The 24192-nt window shown below is 37.9% G+C and overlaps 1 protein-coding gene across 3 annotated transcripts in view; it reads left to right on the forward strand.

The window, feature by feature from the left end:
• atxn10 (ataxin 10) overlaps positions 1–24192 on the forward strand; it is a 154150-nt gene that overhangs the window by 27085 nt on the left and 102873 nt on the right. For 2 of the 3 annotated variants that reach the window (XR_013548631.1, XM_078416841.1), the window contains exon 9: positions 4451–4620. Coding sequence is in view for 2 of the 3 variants with exons in the window: in XM_078416841.1 (XP_078272967.1) it covers positions 4451–4620 (170 nt within the window). In the remaining variant the exon portion in view is untranslated. Of the gene's footprint in view, positions 1–4450; positions 4621–6572; positions 6761–24192 lie in introns of those variants that run through there. The other variant, XM_078416842.1, reaches the window with a different exon arrangement.

Genomic DNA, 24192 nt, shown 5'->3' on the forward strand with positions numbered 1-24192 from the left:
AAGAAAGACACAAAATGCTGGAGTAACTCAGCGGGACAGGCAGCATCTCTGGAGAGAAGGAATGGGTGACGTTTTGGGTCGAGAGCCTTCTTCTCAACCTGAAACGTCACCCATTCCTTCTCTCCAGAAATGCTGCCTGTCCCACTGAGTTACTCCAGCATTTTGTGTCTATCTTTGGTTTAAACCAGCATCTGCAGTTCCTTCCTACATGAAGTAAACTGTTCTTAAAAAATCAAAAATATTTAGTTAATTATTTTCTGCAGCAGTTATTGTAGCAGTGATTTTTGTTAAAATAAAACATATGAGAATGTCAGTGGCTGCAATTTGTAAACCACAAGAACAAACGATCTTATAAGAGATCACTTTAAAATTTTGCAGATATTGATTGAATAGTTCAGATGTTATATTTCTAAGTAAAAGAGGCAGTAAGAATATCTTGAAAAAGAGAATGGAAAAGCAATATTCATGATGCCACTCTAACAAAGAGAAAACACAAAGATAATAAGGCTAACCAAAAATATTTCAAAGCAGTCTAAACGTTTTAAAGTTTCAAAAAATTGCAGTGATTATTCTTTCATTAGCTTAGCAGAAAATTGTGATTTACTCAATGATTGATAATATTGTGTAAGAAGGAACTGCAGATGCTGGTTGCCCTAATTTAACATGTAGAAACTCATGCTAATGCAGAGTTAGCTGATTTGGCTGGAACAAATTCTAGATCACTTCAGGCAACATCAGCAGTCTTAGGTAATAAACCAGAACAATCTATAAAATTATATGTCTTAATGAAAAGCAGAACTAGAACATTTGGTACCAGCTGGATTAGAACTGAGAATTAAGTATTTCAAGTTATGATACATTCAGAATGGTTGGGAGCCAATGATATTATGTTATGGATGACTTATAATACAAATGGCACAGCTAGTGGAGCTGCTGTATCACAGCGCCAGAGACCCGTGTTAGATTTTGACCTACAGTGCTGTCCGTATGAAGTTTACAGGTTCTCCCCGTGACTGCATGGGTTTCCTCCGGGTGCTCCCACATCCTAAAGACGCGCAGGTTTGTAGGTTAATTGACCTCTGTAAATTGGCTCTAGTGTGTATGGAGAGGGAGCGAAAGTGGAATAGCGGAACTAGTGTAACCGGGTAGATGGTCAGTGTGAACTGTGGGCAATAGGGCCAGTTTCCATGCTGTCTCTCTGAACTCCAAAGGTATCTGGTCCAGATTTTGGAATTAGAGTAACAAGTGAGGTTCTGTGTTGGTGGAGTAAATTATTTGGTATCAACCAAGGAAATGTATTGTCCAATTTCATTTTTATTCTCTGCTCCTCACAATCTTCATCATACAGATATATGGCCAATATGCTTCGCAAATAGACATAAAGGATGTGAAAATCTTTTATTTGTACTGTAAACCTGCCAAAAATGTGAGAATTTATCTTCCTAACGTAAGCTTGTCTTTGATGGTGTCATAAATTTTAATTGCAAATAACAATGTCTTCAAATTTAATTTTGCATTTTATGGAGTCTATTTTCTATGAACTGTAATTATCATTGCAGATTTAATTATGTTAACACATTTTTTTTGTCTTTTATTTCTCCTCTATTTTTTCCCATCTTTTTGATTGATGATTTTGCATTTAGTTAAATTAACTAACCATTTATTTAACCACCAGAACCAGGTGTAGACTCAGTTAGGATTTCATATTTAAATTGGTGAGAAGACATACCAATGCTTGCCCTTGTTCTGACAGCTTCAGAACTTCTGAGGCCATCGAACTGCTGTGCCTGTTTGGCAGTGCACACAGCAATTCTCTATGCAAGTGTCACTATAATGAAGGAAAAGCATTCACTACAAATCAGAATCAGGAAATATACTTAGGAATAGATAGGGTGAATGCACAAAGAGTGGAATAGATAGGGCGAATGCAGTCTTTTATCTAAGTTGGGAAATCAACAACTAGAGGACATTGGTTTAAGGTGAGAGGGGAAAGATATAATACAATACAATACAATATATCTTTATTGTCATTGTACCCAGGGGTACAACGAGATTGGGAATGCGCCTCCCATACGATGCAATAATTTAATTAATTTAGACAACAGCAACCCAACGAAACAATTGTAACAGTTTTGTGACAATTACAACCCAATCTCTGGAACCTAAGCAAATATTTTATCACACAGAGGGTAATGGTGTATGGAACAAGCTGCCTGAGGAGGTAATTGAGGCAGGTACTATAACAACATTTAAATGACATTTGGATAGGTAGATGGATAAAAAAGATTTTGAGGGGTATAGGCCAAACATGGGCAGGTGGGACTAGCGTAGATGGGGCTTCTTAGGCAGTATGGGCAAGTTGGGCAGAAGGGTCTTTCCATGCTGTATGACTTCACTAGAATCATACCTATCTCAAAGGAAGGTTGTTGGAGACATGACAATGATAAGCTAAACTAAAATTTATTCCCAAATTCAGATTCGCAATCATAATGTCGATAGGGGTTTATTGGCAAAGCCATTAAGTACAATCATGAGAATAGAAAATTGAGAACTTGAATTTTCTTGCCTCATCTTTTCATGATGTGAGAACCAACAAAATACTTATGAAATACAGTTATAATTGACCCAGCAAGCTCCTGAAAAAAAATTGTGAACAGTTTTAGTAACATTAATTTACAGTTAAGTATTGCCCACTGCATGGGGAAAACTTTCCCAATCTCTGGTAAAAAGGAAGACTAAATATTTGTATTAAGGAAATGGAGGTTATTTCCCCAGTTAGTTTTAGACTGTTCAAATAAAGGAAGGAAGCACTGGTAGGATCATAGCAGTTGAGATAAATCTAAATAATTGAAAAAAACTATAGCCACAATCTAATCTGAGAATCTTAAAAAATAAATTATGCCATGATTAGAAAGAAAAGATTCTCCACATTACATGAAAATAAAAAATAATGAATGAAACCATGAAACTGATGTAGAAAATAAGAAATAGAATTGTTCTGGTATACTTTGCTAAAGAACTAGGAATACAAAGTAATAAAATTGGCAAAGCATCTATATACTAAAACTCTCGTTTGTTTGTTCCTGAACTACAGCCAAAACGGTACACGATAGCGAGACAATTTTAGGCCCACCTTACTCACCGTCGTCCCTTTGGTGCTAATGGAAGAAGTTTCATTGAAATCGGTGTTACATTTTAAAAGATTCACATTTTAAAGTTTAAATCTATCTCCTAGGGAGGGAGGGAGGGAGGGGGGAGGATAAGGGGGGTTGAGGGGGATGGAGTGGGGGGGAAGGGGGGAGGGGAGTGGAGGGGGGAGATGAGGGGGGAAGAGGGAGAGGGGAGGGATGGAGGGGGGGAGGGATGGAGGGAGGGAGGGGGTAGGGGAGGGGGGAGAGGGAAATGGGGGAGGAGAGGGTGCTGCACCAATGCAGGAGAGGTTTGGGCCCAACGGGTCCACTTGGTCTAGTATTATCTAAATGACAAGAGATTGTGGAGTTCCAAAAAACAGAACTTTCTGGAGCCCTAAAGCATGATTTGAAAAAGACCAATATATAGGTGCCGCAAGTAATTAAGAAAGCTTTACAGCTGGTTATTGTTAATTGCTAGAGGAATGGAATGTAAAAGTAAGGAGATTTTCTTCAGTTAGAGAGAGCATTGGTAAAACAACATCTGGAGAGCTGTTTATAATATTATTTAAGGAATGATGATGTGTTAGAAGCTGCTCAAGGAAGGTCTGCTAGACGGATATCCGGAATGGTCAGGTTGTGAAGAAATGATTAGACGGACTCGGCTTGTATCTGCTGTGAGTTTAGAAAGGTGAGAGGGGATTTGATTTGAAATTTGCAAAAGCCTGTGCTCATGGAAAGTTTATTTCCTTTTGTGGGAGAATGTAGAATTAGGGGTCAATGTTCATTAATAATATCTATATTGTGACACTTTTTCTCTCAAAGGCTCCCGACTCCTTAGAACCTTTCTCCAAGGGCAATAACCCTTGAATATTTTTGAAGTAGAGATAGCTAGGTTCCCGTTAAGCAAGTGGGTGAAGCTTACCAACGATGTACTGTCATGCAGAGCTATGTTGTATAATTTTAATTAAATGAAGGTTCATATTTGAAGGGTGTAGTGGCCTGAAATCTATCAGTAAATAAAGTTCAAAATTTAGCTTTTTGTGGTTAACTTAAAGCCTGGCTTTTTTTTAACAATTAGCCACGCTAAACTTTCAACTTTATTTACTGATAAAGTTCACAACTAATCGATGTGATAAATTGTAAATGGGTAAAAGAGAGAGGGTCATTAGACTGGTTGGGTAGGGATACAGGTAATAGATATAACGTATGAAAATGTGTAATGATACTTGTAAATGATCTTTTATTTAAACTTCCTCATTACTTTGAAAAGATGATGGATATTATTTTATCTTATTCTTAAATTTAATTTCTTGTTGCAGAGCTTTTGTACGAGACAAGCCTTGTAGGAAGGCAAAGCAGAAACATTTTTACAGCATCCCAAACTTTATCATTCGCCAATCAGATCACTCATCCTGCAGTTGGATTTAAAGCACATCTCATCCATCTGATCGGCAATCTTTGCTACAACAACAAGGAAAACAAAGACAAGGTGAGAACTTTTAACTTGAGCATTTAACTTGTAGGAAAAGAAGTTTCCCTGGAATTACACTACAGATGGTGACTTCAGATCTGAGAAGCTTTACATTGAATCTAGAAGTAAATGATCTGAATCTTAATGAAAATACTTTGTTTCTTTTGGAAATATACTGTTGAAATTGATTATTGAATTATTATTGCAAAATATTTTAATTTACTGAAGGTCAGTAGATCAAAGGATCAAACCTTTTGATATCAGAGTCACTGATTATGAAATGCTTTTGGTAATCTAGAACATGACCTTTATCAATGGCCTCCCAAAAGCATATAAAGTCCCCTTCAGTGCTGGACATTGAACAACTTATTCTCTCGTTGATTTTAAAGCTCTGATTTTTCTGGTGAAAGCAACAATGTAAATCGGTAAATAGATGACTGTCCTAGGTTTGAGCTTTGATCCCTGTTGAGATAGCTATTCACTGTTACTGGGGACTACAAATGACTTTGGTGTTATTAAAGGTAAGGAGAAAAACTCTTCCTTTTGCACATTGTGTACAAGAACAGAGGTGTGGATAAAAGTCCTTCCTCTCAACTGAAAGATGAGAGATACTCCAAAGACGTACAGGTATGTAGGTTAATTGGCTGGGTAAATGTAAAAATTGTCCCTAATGGGTGTAGGATAGTGTTAATGTACGGGGATCGCTGGGCGGCACGGACTTGGAGGGCCAAAAAAGGCCTGTTTCCGGCTGTATATACATGATATGATATGATATGCAAGCATTGACCAAGGGGAAAATAATGACCTCAAAGTAATAATTACATATGGTCTTCATTCAATTATTTATGTATCATTGTCATCAAATAATTATAAATTGTAATCATTTACTCAAACCCCAGATACATTCCTTTTCTTTTTTAGCTAGATTTTAGCTTGTGATTGAGAACCAAAATTGTGTTTCTAATTTCTTACTGAAGAGTGTTGATTCATAATCTCTCGCGTTGATTTCTTCAAAATCACTACAATTGAGCATGGTGGACACAGCAAAATTGAAACTAGGGCAATTTATGATCCATTGCTTTATATCTCAGGTGAAATTATAATTTTGGAATCATTCTTTCAAAGGTTATTTTAAAGATATTGTATTTCAATACTCCATGTGTACAAAGATTGGCCGAAGAGAGTTTTGAGAAATATGTTAAAGGAAAAAAGAAGATTTGGAGACACATGTTTATGGCCAAAATTCCAAAGTTTAGGTTTAGCAATATTAACTAGCATTGGTGGAGAAATAGACAAGAGTGTTGTAAGATGCAGGCATTGGAAACATACAGAGAATATCTGAGGTAGGAAAAGCCGCGGCCTGGCTTTGAACATGAGTAAGAATTTTAAATGCAGGGTATTGCAGGACGAGGAACTAATACAGTTTAGCAACACAGGTTATGAATAATAGGTGCAAATATCGGCAACAGTTTAGGATGAGCTGAAGTTAACAGATTATTGGATAGATTAGCAGTGAATTGTTTTTATTGAGTCCTCAATATGTGCTTTTCTGTCAAGTTTTTAAATTGATAGATCTTTTTTAGTTAGGTTAATATTTATCTTTCATTCTAGCACCAGGCATTCACTCATTCTAGCAAGCTACATTCTAATTACAGGCCTTTATGACCAAGTTAAGACTAACATCTTTTTTTAAATTCCGACTTGAAGGGTACACGATGGCACCTAAAACGTGGAGATTTTTGTGTGTTGACCCAGTGTGGTCTACTGTCTTACACTTTTATACTTGGTATGATTGTGCCTAATGTATAATAGGATTGTCATTGAACTGCATGCAAAAATGAATTTCACTGTATTTAGGTATACGTAACAATAATGTACCATTGAACCATTAACTTCTTGCAACAATACAATTGTAAAACCTTGTTGCTGGTGACATATCACACACAAATGATACTTTTCCTTCTCCGCAGAGATGCTGCCTGTCCCAGGATTTTGTGTCTATCTTTGATTTAAACCAGCATCTGCAGTTCTTTTCTACATACTGTTCTTTAGGCTTGCAATTGTAGGTTATATTCATTTATATTTAGGGTTTTCTTCATGGGAGGTAAATTAGAACTATAGAAAAATGTGTCAAAAGAAACATACATTGCAAAAGGAATGGAGCAGCTGAAAAAAAATAGCAACGTGAAAGTGGGATATCTGCAATTTTGTGGTGGTTTTTTATCTCTGCGACTTAGGTCAAGCTGTTCATAACGATTTATATAAGTGGTACAAATCCTATTAAAATATTTTTTTTGTCTAATGTCATTTGTTCAAACATGTTTTATGCATGGCTGGGGAACTCAGAACTCCAGTGAAGGAAATTTTCCTAAATTTCAAAGAAATTGATGACAAGATAGAACATGATTCTTTTGAACTCAATATTAACTCTTGTTGGAATGAGGTTTGCATTGGATTTTTGAATTCATAAATCAAACTTATGTCGGCAAATGAAAAGAAAAAAAAGATCTGCAGGAACTGGAAACAAAATAAAAACTGCAAATGCTATAACTACTCAGTAGGTCAACCAGCAATTGTGAAGATAGAGAAAATAGATAACATTTCATTAACATATATGAACAGTGAAGCACAAAGGATGCATTTGGCTCTACAATTCAAGTAGATCTTGGCATATCTTATACCTTGGCAACTCTTTCCTTCAATAACTCCCTTTTCCTTAATGCCCTTAATAACTAAAAATCGATCACTCTACTCTGATTAAACTGCATGTCAGGCTGAGCTTCCATAACCTTTTTGAACAGAAAATTCCAAAGAATTTCCTTGAGGTGAAGCCATTTCCTTTTTCATTTCAGTCCTGAATGGCTGACTAATTTTCTTTGTGACAATGACTGCTGGTTCTAGTCACCTTATCCTGAGGATTCCATACTCCTGATCTTACAAATGTAACTTAGGTTGACTGATCTTTTGATTGCATTATTTTTATAACTTACAAAAGGATTATCTAATGTAACCATGATTTATGTAAACAAATTTGAATTCACAAATTCCTTTTTACTCTCTGTGCCAGCCACCCACTTTCAAATCCAAGACCCTTGAAAGGAACATAATTTTATGCTTGTATCAAATTACATAAACTATTTAAAACAAATATCAGTCTGACAAGGGGGTTCCGACCCGAAACATCATCTGTCCATTCCCTCCACAGATGCTGCCTGACCCGCTGAGTTCTTCCAGTGCTTTGTCTTTTGCTCAAGATGCCAGCATCTACAGTTCCTTGTGCCTCTATACAAAAGGATGAATTGGCAAATACTTGACACCAACGAATATCTGTATCTTTAAAAGGTCTTTGATCGGAAGACAATTAATTAAGACCATTCATTTTGTTTGGTATTTTTTTTAAATTGTGGTATTTTCAGTCCCATAGAACAATGCAAATCCTTAAGGTTGGAAAGGAAACCTCACGAAAAACAATTCAGTACTTTTAGAAAATTGAAAGATGGTGTTTTTGCAGATCTGAAAATAATTTGTTGCTTAAAATTGGACATGTTTTAAATTATACTTGAGGAATAAGTTATTCCTTTGTAAATCTCTGAGTAACAAGAGATAACTGCAAATTTTCAAATAGAATTGCGGTGTTTAATGGAAATGCAGGCTTGTCTCTTCTCCAATTAGGTGAAATAGTCCTGATGTATTGACATTGTCCGCATTGGCTTTGCATTTGGTGAAATCTTCATATTTCCCATTTCATGCTGTTAATGGTCTAAAATCTGACTGTCCACTGATATTTCAGGGAAACCTCATAGAATGGGTAAATGGATAGTACATTGTAAGGGATCCGAGAGAAGAAAATTAGATTGTTTGGGTGTGGAGAGAACATTATATTGAAATGTTATTCTGATTCTGATTCTGAAATATCATTTAATCATCATTTTTTCACTAATCATATAAAATGATGTTCAGTCATTGAAATAGACCAAGTGGACCTGTTGGGCCCAAACCTCTCCTGCATTGGTGCAGCACCCTCTCCTCCCCCCTCCCCCCTTCCCCGCTCTCTCCCCCCCATTGCCCCCTCCCCTCTCCTCTCCCCCCCTCTCATGCCCCCCTCCCCCTCTCATGCCCCCCTCCCCCTCTCATGCCCCCCTCCCCTCTCATGCCCCCTCCCCCTCTCATGCCCCCCTCCCCCTCTCATGCCCCCCTCCCTCTCTCCTCCCCCTCCCTCCTCCCTCTCCCCCTTTCCCCTCCATCCATCCCCACTCCCCTCCACCTTCCCCTCCCCCCCCACTCCATCCCCCTCAACCCCCCTTATCCTCTCCCCTCCCTCCCCCCCTCCTTCCACCTCCACCCCCCTCGCTCCCTCCCCCCTCCCTCCCTAGGAGATAGATTTAAACTTTAAAATGTGAATAACTTAAAAAATATAACACCGGTTTCAATGAAACTTCTTCCATTCGCACCAAAGGGACGACGATGAGAATGGTGGGCCTAAAATTGTTGCGCTATCGTGTACCGTTTTGGCTGTAGTTTAGAAACAAACAAACAAACAAGAGTTTTAGTATATAGATGAAGAACATAAAGAAATTGTAATTAAAGTTTTGAGCTTAATAAAGCAGTTTCCTTTATCCCAGTTCCGAAGGCAGAATGCTTATCCCCTTGTTTAGCTTGAAGTATGTTATTCCTTGGATAGTATGGTAAGAATAATTATTTTTACTAAACCGTAATTATTTGAATTGACATTTTCCTTCTTACTAGCATTTGCTCCTCTTTCTTCGAAAGCATTAACTCTTGGTTAGGATGTCGAGCCTCAATATTGGTTGCCTTAATCGTGTTGCCTTAATGCTAATTATTGACATCGCAGCTTTGACAATGAGTGAAAGGATTAGTAGTCAAATAGTCTGTCTTCATCACTTTTCTATCTTTGATCAAGAGCAGGAGAATTGCCTGATTTTAATTTTCTTCAGCATGGTACCAAGGATAGTTATGACATCTCATAAGTTTTGCAAAAAAAATCATGTGTTGAAAATTTTGTATCAGCTCTACTGTTGGACGGTTGATTGATTTAAGTAATGGCATATACTGTTACTGTGAAATATGAATACTTTTAACTCTCATTAGAATATGTTATACCCTTTAAATATGAATTAATAGTAATATGATAAGCGCTGGGATGGGCTCAACTTCTGTTGTTCCATTGACATTTATGTGGTACACACTTGTAACATAATGCACATTATATCATTAAACGGAAATAATATATTATAGTGTTAAGTGATGAGACATACTGATGTCTCAAAATATATTTATGTTTGACATTGCTTGATAATTTTGTATATTTTATCATGCTCTAGTTTTTATAGCAATTGATTTAAATAATTTCTGCTTTTGGCTAATTATTTTGAACAGTGTCAGCTTGGCCTTTCTGGTTTGACTTTTGATAGGTTTGAATTTTTAGCGAGTTAATTATTCCCATGTGTCCATTGTTCAGTGATTATGATTGCTTTTATTTTGTAGCCGAGGGACCATGTGTGATGGCCTGGATTGAACAATAAGGTCTCAAAAAATGTGGTAATGGCACGTTAATCTCTTTTGGCAATATTGATTTAGGAGTAAATATTGGCCAAGAAACCAAGGGGGATTCTGCCTTGTTCTTTTTTAAATGATACCAAGTAAACTTTTAATTTCATCTCGGAGGGCTTTGTCTCACCCAAACAACTACACCCCAAAACATGAGGCATTGATATGTAGCTCTCATTATGAACATAAGAGTGTACAGTAGGATTTGAATCTATAACTTTCTGATAAAGAGTCCTCCATCTGAGATGAGATTTACACCTAATAAGCTAGAATACATTTAGTATGGAATGTACCAACCCAGCCCTGGCAGAACATCAGTTTGGTTTGGATTAGAATAAAAAGCTCGCGGGTTTGCGTCTTTATAAATAGATGCACCAAGAGTGTAGGACGGGATGGGGCCAACTGCCTGAAACAGATGGGAGCGTGCATGTAGCACTGAAAGTTGTTCATTTTTCTCAGAATATAGGAAATTACCACAATTGTTATGGTTTTGAACATTTTTCTAATGTTAATGTAAACAAAAATAGAATGTTATGCCCTGGTGCTTTGTTTACAGAATATAATTATACGGACGTTCATCAGAACGTCTGAGGATCACACTGGACAATGTTTATGAAAGAGTTTATGAATGCATTGCTGAAAAATACTAATCATAATTGCACACATTTGTAACTCATTAAAAAAAATTCTTCCCATGCATTGAAGAGAATCTGTTCCTTTTCAAAAATCGCCCCAAGCCTCATCTTCAGTTCTTTCATATCCCCTCCACCCCTGACTCACTGCCTTATTTTTTTTTCCCCTGCGGATCATCTGCCAGAACAGTCACACCCAAACACACTTCTCTGATCTCCATTTTTCACAGTGGCAGAAGGAAGTGGAGAAAGGGCCGTTATCCGTGTTTCTGGATTTTTGGTCTCCTCTACGTGCTCTACTCTATATGTGCCTGCGTTATTCGCTAATTTCATGTGCATAATGGCATAATTATCAGCCCTCATGTCCCTGTGGCTTGATGTGGTATTTTATTTTGTTACACAGCTGGAAAGTGTCTTGATATTTATGGCATTATTCTTATTTTTAAAAATCCAAGTTGTGGTTTCTGTTAGCTAAGGTTTGCACCCATGTTGAGAGGCAGTAGAGCCAGACAGCTATTGTTAATACACTTCCCAACTATGAAGGGAGATGTGAAACCATTTTAAATTGTAATTGAGAAACTGTCTTCAAATTATAGAATTGTAGCCACATTCCATTGTAGTAATATAGATTTTTAAATTAAAAATAAGAACTTATTGAAATGTAATGATCTTTAAAGAAGTATCAAGGTTATTGATGTCTCTTCCAACAATGTTGTGCTAAATTCAGTCAAGTGGAATGGACTTTTGCAAGTGCTTTGTGTAATCCTGTTAACAAACGAATATGTTGTTGGGAAAGCTTAACATGTCTGGTAGCATCTGACTTTGTAATGATACTGTGGTCACAATATTTGCAAAATATTAAACTTGGTGGTTTCTTTGTAAAAGGCATGCTTGTAATTTAAAGGCTTTCACTTTCTTCCTTGGTTAGGATTGACTTACTCCAGGGCATTTTGGTCTATTTTCCTAAACCATTATAAGATGTGGTCAAAATGCAAATCACCAAACTTGAGAGGAATTCTTATGTTTGCCTGATTTATGTAATTAGCTTTCTGAGAGTTAAGAGCATTGCAACAGTGTGGGATTTTGTATTTTTTCTCATGTGATTACTTTTTATCTTAATTAGACATTCTTTTCTTAAAATCTCATTATTTAAATGTGGGCTGTCAGCTGCTTTAACAATGTTAGCAGTGGCTGTACCATGTTAAAGCAGTCACCAAGTACCACATAATAAATAAGCTGGTGTATTCTTCCATGGATTTAAATTATATTGTGATGTTGTTAAAAGGTTCTTCATCAATTTGTTGTTGAGGCCATTTAAACTATTGCTTTCACAAACTTTTCTTAAACTAAAGTTTTAAATTGGATGAAAGTGAATGCACATGTTTATATTTGAATGAAAGTGGAACGGTTGATTTGGAACCTTTTTAACAGAGGTAACTGGGGTCAACACTTTAAAACTATAGTCAGAAGCTCTGCAGCTCATTGAAACTGCATCAATATTTTCCTCTTTATGTGAGCCTGTAGTTTGAAGGAATGAACCTCGATATTTATTTGTTTTCTGTGTTTTTCAGCAATTATAGTAACATTTTATGAATTTTTTGTTTGAGGTAAAGTTTTTTAATGTAAATCCACTTAAAGACTGTAACATGTACGGATGATAAAAGGATGATTTTGGGGGGAGAAAACTACATAGCGCAATGTTAGACATAAGTTTGCTCTTTGCTAAAGGTTAAGAACTCAGATCATTTTGAGATGGGTGTGATTGTATCCATTAATTTAAATGAAAGTTGAGCCTTTTAACAATATGATTCTGATGTAGGCAGTCTTCTTGCATAAATTGTATTGTACTAGATATAAATGATAACCAAGCTTTGGAATTTCATATGTGAATTTTGTTTGCATTGTATCAATTAAAGTACTCTGAGCGTATACCTATTAGGGATTTTACAAAAGATAAATACTTAAATATGTTCTTAAGAATATGTTCTCTACCTCCACCACCACCCGTTGCTGCCTGTTCCAGGCATCAACCACTCTCGGTGTAAAAAAAACACACCCCGCACTTCTTCTCTAAATTATGCCCCTCTTATCTAAAAGCTAAGCCCTCTAGTCTTTGACATTTCCTCTGTGGAAAAAAATCTTGACTGTCTACCTTGTCTCCGCCTCAAAATACCAAACCTTTTGTTTAGACCTATTAGTCCCTGTGTTTTGTAATAATTTCTGGATGCTCGCCAGTTAAGTATAGCACAGGCAGTTCTCATACATATAACTGTCATCTACAAAAACCCAGTGCTTGTCCCAGTTGAAATACCCATAGGTTTACAGTACAGTTTGCAGACCTGTGTAATCTTAACACTTCTCCTCTCCGAAAACAATTCCAGAAATTGTTTTCTTGTTCCTTAATATTAATTCCAGACTTTTCCTGCTTTCATTGTGATAAATCTGTGGTTTTATCTTTATGCTGCCTCTTTTTGACATAATCTGCCTGAAACAGGCAGCTTTCTTGCCACGTGTATCCAACACAGGCACAGACCATTCAGCCCAACTATTCCTTGGGGTGTATCTCTCATTGCGGCTACTTTTTTTCTGAAAAATATACGCTGTTTTTCACATTAAAGTTGCCTGCTCATAAACATGAGATGGTGAGCAAAATAATTAAATTAGAATTCAAGTTGTTTGATACTTTTTACAGTTTAAGATATGGCATATTTATTCTGACTCTTCAGATTTACCCACTGGCATATCAATCTTGCCAAAAATGAATACAAGTTACATCCTTTATGTTGTTAATCCAATCTTATGCATGGCACAAGAACCTTTTGTTTTAGCATTAAAGGCAGTGACTGGAGATTTTCCACAGTGCACAAAAGCCACTCTATTTCAATGTTGCCATTCGAATACCAAAATAAAAGTCATAATTCTGCTCGTTATCATTGACAACATTTCTGATTGAAAGGAGGAGTCAATGCATGAGCCATTGAGTATAACATTGAGGAAGTCATGTTGCAGCCTCATAGGACTTAGGTTAGACCATATTTGAAGTAATGTGTGCAGTTCAGGTCCCCCCATTACAGGAAAGATGTTGAGGTTTTGCAGAAGTTGTTGAAGAAGTTTACCAGAATGCCACCCGCAAGAGAGGCGATTAGTTATAAGGAGACAAGAAATGTAGAAACAAAGAACTATGGAGTGTTACGGGAGGCACGGTGGCACAGCGATAGAGTTGCTGCCTTACAGTGCCTGAGACCCGGATTCGATCCTGTCTATGGGTGTCTCTGTATGGAGTAAATATTTTCTTCCCGGGACCGTGTGAGTTTTCTCCAAGTGCTCCAGCTTCCTCCCACATTCCATAGTCGTACAGGTTTGTAGGTTAATTGGCTTCGGTAAGTATTGTAAATTGTCCTTAGTGTGTAGGATAGTGCGAGTGTACGGCAATCGCTGGTCACTCAGTGGGCCAAAGTCTCTGCGCTGTATCTCTAAACTAACTGCAGATCCTAGTTAATACACAGGACATAAAGTGCTGGAGTAAGACTGAAGAAAATTCCTGACCCGAAACATCACCTATCCATGTTCTCCAGGGATGCTACATGACCTGCTGAGTTACTCCAGCACTTATTGTCTTATCTATATACTAAAACTCTCGTTTGTTATCTTGTTTGTGACTGAACCTCAGCCAAAACGGTACACGATAGCGCGACAATTTTAGGCCCACCTTACTCACCATTGTTACTTTAGTGATAATGCAAGTAGTTTTATTGAAATCGGTGTTATATTTTTTAAGTTATTCACATTTTAAAGTTGAGGGGGAGAGGAGGAGGGAGGGAAGGGGGGAGTGGGGGGAGAAGGGAGAGGGGAGTTGAGGAGACAGGGGAGGGGGGGATCTCCTAGGGAGGGAGGGGGGAGGGAGGGGCGAGGATAAGGGGGGGGGTTGAGGGGGATGGTGTAGGGGGAAGGGGAAGTGTGGGAGGAGGTTTGGGCCCAACGGGTCCACTTGGTCTAGTACTGTTCTGTATTCTATGTGACACGGCCATGTGTGGTAGTCAGTGCTATCACTAGGGGGTGCTCTTGAGGATGAGACAATTTTGTGTGGAAGTATTTTCAATTTCAGGATAAGATATCAGCAAAAAGATTGTTGAACTTAGAAGCTGTTAGTAATAGGAAAGACAGTTATATGCAACAAAATAAAAATTGTATTGAAAGGTAGAAAATGAAAGTTCCAAATATTTGATAATAAAGGACCTAAAGTTTAAAATTCGTGTATAACTAAATCAATTTGCAGTTGACGTATTTAGTTTGCAGTATTCTTGTGACATCAGGTATATCATTCAAAATAACCCCATCACTCAGAAATTTCCAGTAAGCATAATTTCAGTGTGAAAATTTTGACACTACTTTTGTTTGAATGATTTGGCTATTTTCAGGTCGAGATTTAGTTTAATACTTTAACAAGGAGCGGCATGGTGGCATAGCGATAGAGTTGCTGCCTAACAGAGCCAGAAACCCAGGTTCAATCCCGACTGCAGGTGCTCTTTGTATGTAGTTAGTATGTTCTCCCCATAACCACGTGGGTATTCTCTGGGTGTTCCGGTTTACTCGCACATTCCAAAGACGTACAGGTTTGTAGGTTAATTGGCTTCGGTAAAAAAAAAATTGTAAATTGACCCTGAAGTGCAGGATAGTGTTAGTGTACAGGGATCGCTGGTCGGCGCGGACTCGATGGGCCGAGGGGCCTGTTTCCACACTGTATCTCTAAACTAAACTAAACACCATTGATTATTAAAAAAATTGTTTTAAATATACAATCATAGCAATCCTTTCCTGCTCCCAGCTTGGTGTAATAGTAACTGAATTAAAGTTATTTATATTCATAAGAAAAAGTGTTAATTCTATCAGAACAGTTTCAAAATTAAAAAAAAATAAAAAATCTCCTTTTTTACCATTTGCTTTTTATCTGGAAAATTGAATTGTCTAAGAAGTGAATTCTATTTATGGCATAGAATAGCGAATCTTTAGTTCTGTCCTGAGCAATGAAATGCATTTTGGTTCATTTTTCTTCATTATTTACCTAGAATACATTTTAAAGTTTGCCGAATGGGAACAGTTTGCAGCTTTGAGAGCAGCTAATATTTATGCTGTTAGAAGCTGTCTGTTGGAGGTTGTGCATAGCGATAGGCAATTGTTACCTTGCATGTAAATTACACGTTGCTTTTAACGTTGCCAACTTGATATTTGGAGAGAGTTTACTATTACCATAGCATCCATTTCAAAGTCACTTTGAGCTGGTGAAAAGCCTGATGCTCATGTATCAATGGAAATTGGTGTTTTTGAGTTCACCTCAAATGATAATACTGATAAGTCAGGTAGAATCAGCTGCAATTCCTTAACATACATCAGTGACAGTGAAGAGTCAAGAGTGTTTAATTGTCAAATGTACCTGGACATTGAAATTTTTACTGCTGCAGCTTACTGGCCCATTAATGCATTAGTACAACAACAAAAAATGTGTAATCATCAATAATACAATAAATTAATAAGCAGTAATAAACAGATCATAATAGTGCAGGTGAAAAATGAGAAACCTATTGAAGACTTTTACAATGCTACATGTCAATTCAGAAATATTGGCAATCTGCAGGAGACCAGGAAATGGTAACTTTTTGACTCGGACAGAATCGGGAAAAAAGCGTGACAAATCCCCTTTAGTCACCTGGAACATTGGAGAAATTCTGCAGGGTTTCTGTAAGTTCAGGTTTAAGTGCAGATTCTAATTTCTTAACCATGAGCAAATCCAAAAGGAATTAGGCAAGAAACCAATTTGTATGATTAAGTCAGTGCATGAGAGGAAAAGATTTCTGCTTAGACTGTGCACACCACAGCTGAATCTTGTAGAGAGAAAAAAATTAATGATAATTAAACTCTCTTGTATTTATTTTTAATAAAAGGGAAAACTTTGAGCAGGTGTATTCTTTATGATTAGATCTTAAGTTGCAAGCATGCCCTTCAGCAGTTCCAAAGAATTGGGATGGCAAAGAAAGGGGGGGTGGTATTTGCAGGTTAAAAGCCGATAAACGATGAACAGGTGACTTTGAACTGTCTTATGGGAAAAAAAAAATTCTTTTTCTTTCCTTTGATAACATTCCTTTTAATTCACCAGAGCAAATGAATAGGCTTCAAATCAAATGATTATTTTATATCCCCCTGTTCAAGACTTAACTTCACATATTGGTCCTATTGAATGGCAGTGCTGGCTCGATGGGCCAAATGGCCTACTCCTGCACCCATTTTCTTGGTTTCTATTACAGAAGCTAGGTGACTGAGCATTTGAAGGATATATTTTCCGAATTAAAGAATTAAAGTACATTTTTTGTTGTGTCGTAACATGCTAATTTCTTCCCCACCCAGTATATTCCCTTAACATACCATAACATATAATGTTTCTTGCTAAGAAAAAGGAGCAGTCATTTGCCCAGTGATACTGCACCTCTGCTTAATAATACTTGGGGAACAGAACGTGACGACTTTGTGTATGTTACTGAGATGAACCACACCTCGAGTTGATTTGCTGCCGTAGTTCTAACTTAGAGAATCTCTCCAGGGAGGAATAGTGGAATTCATTCTTTCCACCATGCTTCAACTGCACTCAAAAAGCAAAATATGTAGGTGCTAAAAATGTGAAATAAGAAAGAATTTTTTTTGGAAGTACTCAGTGGGTTCTGATGAATACTTTGGGGGTAATATATCGACATGTTTAGGGAATTAATGAATAAATGGTCAGTATAAACATGTCAATTTGATGGACTGTGAGTACCAACAAGTCATGCCAACAAGAATCAGTGTTGGGGCTTTAAACATTTGTAATCCACATTAATGACTTGCTGCATTCTGTTGCTGGTTACATTAGCTGATTCTGGAGAGAATTATGTAGATTCTCTGACCTTGTGGCGCTGATGTCTAACTTCCACGTACTACATTATCAATTGTTAATTCTGTCTGAACTTCAGTTTTCATAAGAGCACTAATGTTCCAAGGCCCATGTAATGAGGATATACTTTTCTGTTCTGAGGATGTAATTTTAGGTATGTTGAAATACGCCTTGGCAAATATGAGCAAGTAAATTACCCGTGTGGATTATTCATAAATGGATGTCAGTCAGTAATGTGGCAGGGAGCTACATCATAGAGGGACTGGGTTCAAATATCAGTTGATTCCTCTACTCGTCTCTTCACCTTAGTACTTATTAAAGTCTTCATATGCTTCAATGCATTTGCAATCTCATACAAAGTTAGTGACCAGGAAGGCTGTTTGTACAACCAACACCACACTTGTTTCCAGCTGATTAAAGTGAAAAAAATTGTGGCAGGCAGAATTATCTTGCACTAAAGGTTATCCCCTTTATCATGTATCTGTCCACTGTGGATGGTTCGATCCACTGACTGGACAATATGCAAGAAAAGCTTTTCACAGTACTTTGGCACACGTGATAATAAACTAAACTTATTCTGACCTGAAGTGATCCATCCCTCTGCCTCAGTAAATTGTCATTTTCTACTGCTATTTCAATTGATATTTTGCTCATTGCCATATTTTGAATGCTTGAACACCTTAGTCATCTTGTTTTTGTAACAAGATCTCTTGTCAAAGGCTGATTAATTACGGATCATATTTTCTGCATTTTCTAAACTCTAGTGTTTTCATGGTAATGCAATGCCTTTTTGGCAGTAGATTTGAAGGAAAACTAGGCTAAAATCAAGGAACATTACAATTTGTAATTAAAAGATTAGTATTGATATAATAATAGCACACTGTTTAAAGTTTTTTAATTAATTTAATTAATTCCCATATATTTTATCATTGATAAATTTCCTATTGTTTTCCAATGGCTTCTGAGCTTTCATAGATTACCAAGCACCACTTTGGGATAAGAGGTGGCAGAGAATTTGAAACTTGGAATGTTAGCAAACTCACCGAAAGATAATGGTACCAATTGTTTTAGATTCAGTTTAAGAACCCGTCCACCGGTTGAAGCTGATATTACATTTAATTGTTGCAAAAATGAGAAAGGAGCTCAATTTTCACCACTCTTGCCAACCTCTGGCAAAAGTAGAGAACATGGAACTAGTGTGAACAGCTGATCAATGGTTGGCATGAATCTGGCCGAAGAGCCTGTTTCCATGCTGTATCCTTTTTTAAAAGCTCTCGTGTAGTCAACGTGTGTTCTTGGAGAAAGCTGCTTGCTGAAGGAGCTGACATAAATAGGGGTTATTTCACAGTACACAGTATTACTGATATCCCCAGGAATAGTTTTGCATGATGCTGGAACATGAAAGTTCAGAGTGACTGCGACCTTGAAGCTAAATGTCAGCACGGTGTAGTTGGAAACTTGATCTATATGTCAGTTTGTGGCATGTAACATTATGTAATTGATAGCTTCCTTCTAAAGTGCAACCTGTACAAGCATACCTGCTGGGTTAAGGGCTTTAGGAGCACCTTGATCTGTGAGTGAGCTCTCTTTGTGGGTGCCACATACTCCTATGTTTCTTGACCTGTCTGACCTTCCTCCATTGTTCTACTTGTTAACTAAAAGACTGAAGACTAAACATAAATTTATTTGCTGTAATTTTCTGTACGCTGATATATCATTTCATGTCATGAAATCAGAATGATAAACGCTGGCTATGCAACCTTAATGAGTTGTTTATAGCATTATTGTCCTTGCAACTTACCTAAAACCCGCATGCACTTGTAATAATTTAACAGCTCTAACACCAAGTTCTGTTCTTTATTGGGGATCCATGCATTGCATAAACGTGCCTTGAATTTCCCAAACCCAATACATAAATACTGCATTTGTCAAAAGCCAGGAGTGTTTAATTGTCATATGTACCGACAACGGAACATTGAAATTCTCACTTGCAGTAGCTTAACAGACCTGGAAACGCAAATCACATAGAAAAGATATAATTTTAAAAAATCAATAAATTCATGACCCCAATATGTGCAAAATAGTCAAAGTGCTTAGTACAACCAAGGACAGTCCATAAGTTTGTACTTTCATAAGTAATAAAAGCAGAATTAAGACATTCAGGCCATCAAGTCTACTCTGCCATTCAATCATGGCTGATCCATCTTTCTCTCTTAACCCCCTTCTCCTGCCTTCTTCCCATAACCCCTGACAGTTCATAGGCTGCTGTAGGATATTATTTTGATAATGATATTGTTCCTTTATATTTCACTGTCTGCATCCACGGAAGTGTCTGATTTTTTAGGTTTCCAAAGTGTTAAACTTGGTTGATCATTAAATGTCTCTGTGCAAAATGCTTCAGGTTCCAGCTTTCATCTTCCCTTCCCGTGTGTAGACGCAGATGATCTGTGAAATAATTATGCATTGTTTTTTTATGAAAGCAAAGAAATTTATGTATCAATTTTTCAGGGTGGAAGAGAGAAGCTTTTGAAAAAGAGCCAGAAGAGCAGATTTTCTATTGTCACATGCAGGTTTATTAGACAACTCAAAAGCGAAAAGACGAAGAAAAATTCCTTTGAAATGAGTACAGTGCATGTTAAAACATTACTAACATGAATATTTCTGGCTTAACAGGGATTTCACTCAGTAGGCTTGATTGGACTTGAGCAACCACAGAGGAGGGAATTCAATATTTAATCATTTAAGTGGATATTTTTTTGGTACTAGCCTGGCAGTTGGTGGAACTCTTAAGGATTAGTTTGGTTGAAAGAACAAAGTGATTGTGCTCAGATATGTGGCCTATATCACTGACAGCATGACTCCACTGGATTTAATTTGCATAATTCGTGTGATCTATCTGTGGGATGTTATATTTTTGTGGAGAAGGCAAGAGAATGGGGTTGAGAGGGAAAAATAAATCGGCCACGATCGAATGGCGGAACAGATCCAACAGACCAAATGGCTTAATTCTGCTCTTTTGTCTTATGTTTTAAGGATTAGTAAAACACCATTGTCGATCCATTGGGATATGGAATGAGTTGTGAATAGTTGGTTACACGCTAACTGTGAGAACTGAATGCATAAAGGAGTTCTCTGAATACTCTTCCTGTGGATGGATGAAATCAAACTCATTCACAGCCCACACCACACCATCTAGTCCCCCCTCCAACCCCTCCCACCCAAGCATCTCCAGAAAACAGAGGTGCAGAATTAGGTCATTCTGCCCATCGAGTCTGTTCTGCCATCTGATTATGGCTGATCTATTTTACCCTCTCAAACCCATTCTCCTACCTTTCCCCAATAGCCTTTGACACCCTTACTAATCAAGGCCTGTCAATCTCTGCTTTGAAAATACCCAATGACTTGCCCCCCACTGCCGTCTGTGGCAATGAATTCCACAGATTCGTTGCACTATGGCTAAATAAATTCTTCCTCATCTCCATTCTCGCATATCCAAATAGATCTACTTCATGCTGGCACTCCGAAGTAAACAAGTTAGCAGACTTGCGCTAGCACATTGCAGGTTCCAGATTTATTGCCAGGTTATTTTTCACCCCACTCGTACATTGAACTCCACGAAGTCCCTGCAGTCCAATATTGGAGCCCAATCTTGCTAGAATTCCAAAGTATTATGCCAGGTAATCCACCTTTCCAATGATACGCTGGCTCAGATTTGGAGTCCCCAATCATTTTAATGGGGATTGCTATCTTGGGAATTAGGAGGGAAAGGGGAGATTAGTTTCTTTTTAACTATTTGAATGAATGATATTTCCATGTTTCTACCTTTTTAAAGTTTACGTTTTTCAATAACAATTTTCATAAGTTTTTAAATGATCCGGAACCTTTCAGAACTGTTAAAGCAGTCAAGGCTATATGTAACAGAAGGCAAAGCTCCACTCTCAGCTTTGCCTTTTCTGGGCACGGAGCTTCAGCAACATGCCCCAAGAGATCATCTGGCCAACTGCCTTGCTCTGCCTTGTCAGACTCCACCCAGGTTCAGAGGGTCAGCGTTGGGTACTGACCATCAAAGGGATCTATAGGAGGCATTACCTCAAAAAGGCAGCCAGCATCATCAAGGACCCTCACCACCCTGACCAAGCTCTCATTTCACTCCTGCCACGTGGAAGATAGTATAGGAGTCTGAACACAGAACATAATGAGGACTAAAGAGAAGGCAAAGGAGTAGTTTCATTTGAAAACACAGGAACTGCAGTTGGAGGATTTTTTTATACAACACATAATGATGGAGTAATCCATGAGTCACGCAGCTTTCGAGAGGACTTGGATTGGTGACGATTTGGGTTGGGACTTTTCTTCAGGCCAACTTTATGTTTTGAGTATAATTTGAAGGGTAGAGAAATTAAACATGTGCTTTTCTTTAAACAATATTTGATAGCTGGAGAAAATTTGCAGAAAGTTATCTTTGAGACTGGCCTACGACATTTAGAAAATGCGTTGCCATTTGATGCAGGATATTATGTAGGTATATTACAGAAACTGATCTAAATAGTGATGTCTAATGTGGTGTGACTATTGTGTAAAATGAACAGAAGCATTGGTCTCGTGCCCTGACCTTCAGTAATGCCGCACTTGAAGGCAACCAAAGATTGCCTCATGCCATACAGCCTAGGCCTGAGTTGCCCACACACACCCATTGTTTAAGGAAAGAGAAGCAAATTCAGCAGCAGGCTGATTCAGTTTTGCGAGATGTGCAATCTGCAGCATACGGACATCAGTTGAACTATTTCCAGCAGACACTTTTTGCCATAGCTGACCATCACTTCTAACTTTGTGACATTTTAGTTCATACCCACGGAGAATTTTTAAAAAACTTTTCTAAAGTAAATGCTGATTTGAAAGTTTATGCAGTTCAATCAAATGTCATTAGAGAATGCATTTAATGCTCTAAGAATGCATTCTTGTCAGTTTTGTCATTTTGCTATTCCGATACAGTTAGTTAATTTTGCATTTTTTCAAATTAAATATAATAATTTGTTCCTTTTCCGTGGTTTGTGAAAGTGCTGAAATTCTATTGAATTGCAATTCAATGCAATGCATGCAATTTCAGGAAATCATAAAATCCTTTTTTTTGATTTATTGATAATTGCTCCAGAGAGAATGAAGTCAAACACACAAGTTGATTGCACTTACCTTTAAAGCCATTCGCACTGTAGTCCTTGCAGTGCTTTGAGGTTAGAACTGTGACTGTTTCACAAAGGATGATTTTATTGAAGAATCCAGATCTTGCATGTGGTTCCTTGTAGAGTTTTTGGCTGGAGAATTGTTTCTTAAACACCTCAAAGATTATTTTTTTGTTTCCTTCCGCTCTTTCCTGCTGCATGCCCTAATCTTTGCACTCTGTTTTTTTTTTGCTGGTCGTGATGTATTACAAGTGGTGTTGGTTGGTACACGGAGCTCCACATTGGAAGCCTGCTGCCTGAATGTCATTGTGATCGGGTACTTTCTGGAAATACTTCTGCTGTTGCCCTCTGTATTATGGTGGCTGGTGTGATTCACCCTACATGCCTGACCATCTCTTCGCCTCAACGAAGAGGAACACAGAAGATAAACATTTCAAAGCTCTCAATTAGTTTATACAGTTTTGGCCTTATTTTTAGTCTTAGTTTTCTTCTTATCGTGTCCACATATGCTAGATACTGTCTTTCAGCCAAAACTGAATGCAACTCTTAGCAATATCATTGTTCTCTGCGAGGTCCTCAGCTTTGCATTTGTGCTCCAATAGAGGACATCTCAATAGGTGCTCCATAGTTTGTGGTTCAGTGCCACGTATGCAGATGACATCTTCAGTGTCTATATAACCCCACTTCTTGAGAGTCGCTTTACAACGACCAGTGCCTGTTGAGGCATTTCCATTCAGCCCAGCTTGATTCGGCCCCAGGAGGAAGTTCTTCTTTGGCACTTATGTACCTTTAGCTTCAGCATTTGGTTCAACTTCGTTGAGGAAGCATTTCCTGGACTTTAGCCGACTCTTTGCGGGTTCATGGCCGAATAGGGGATGTCGTGCATCTGTGGTCTGCCGATGGCGTTCTCTACTGCTTGCTGCATTGCGACGAATCTCCGGTGGCGCTATACCAGATAGTATGTACAGGCTGTCAGTTGAAGTTGGTCTAAGACATCCAGTGATAAGGCGGCAGGTTGTATTGATGGGTGGATCAATCTTCTTAGCATGGACTGCTCTTTCCCAGACTGGGCATGCATACTCTGCTGTTGAGTAGCAAAGGGCCAAGGCAGTTGATCGTAGAGTGTCAGGAATTGCGTCCCATCTTGTTCCAGTAAGTTTGCTGACAATGTTGTTTCTTGCACAGACTTTAGCTTTTGTCTTCTCAACATGGGTCTTGAAGGAGAGACAACAATCTAAGGTGTCTCCTAGATATACTGGGTGATCGCAGTTTTCAAGAGGGGTACCAGACC

The sequence above is a fragment of the Rhinoraja longicauda genome, chromosome 20 (genome assembly GCF_053455715.1).
Source record: "Rhinoraja longicauda isolate Sanriku21f chromosome 20, sRhiLon1.1, whole genome shotgun sequence".
NCBI lineage: Eukaryota > Metazoa > Chordata > Chondrichthyes > Rajiformes > Arhynchobatidae > Rhinoraja > Rhinoraja longicauda.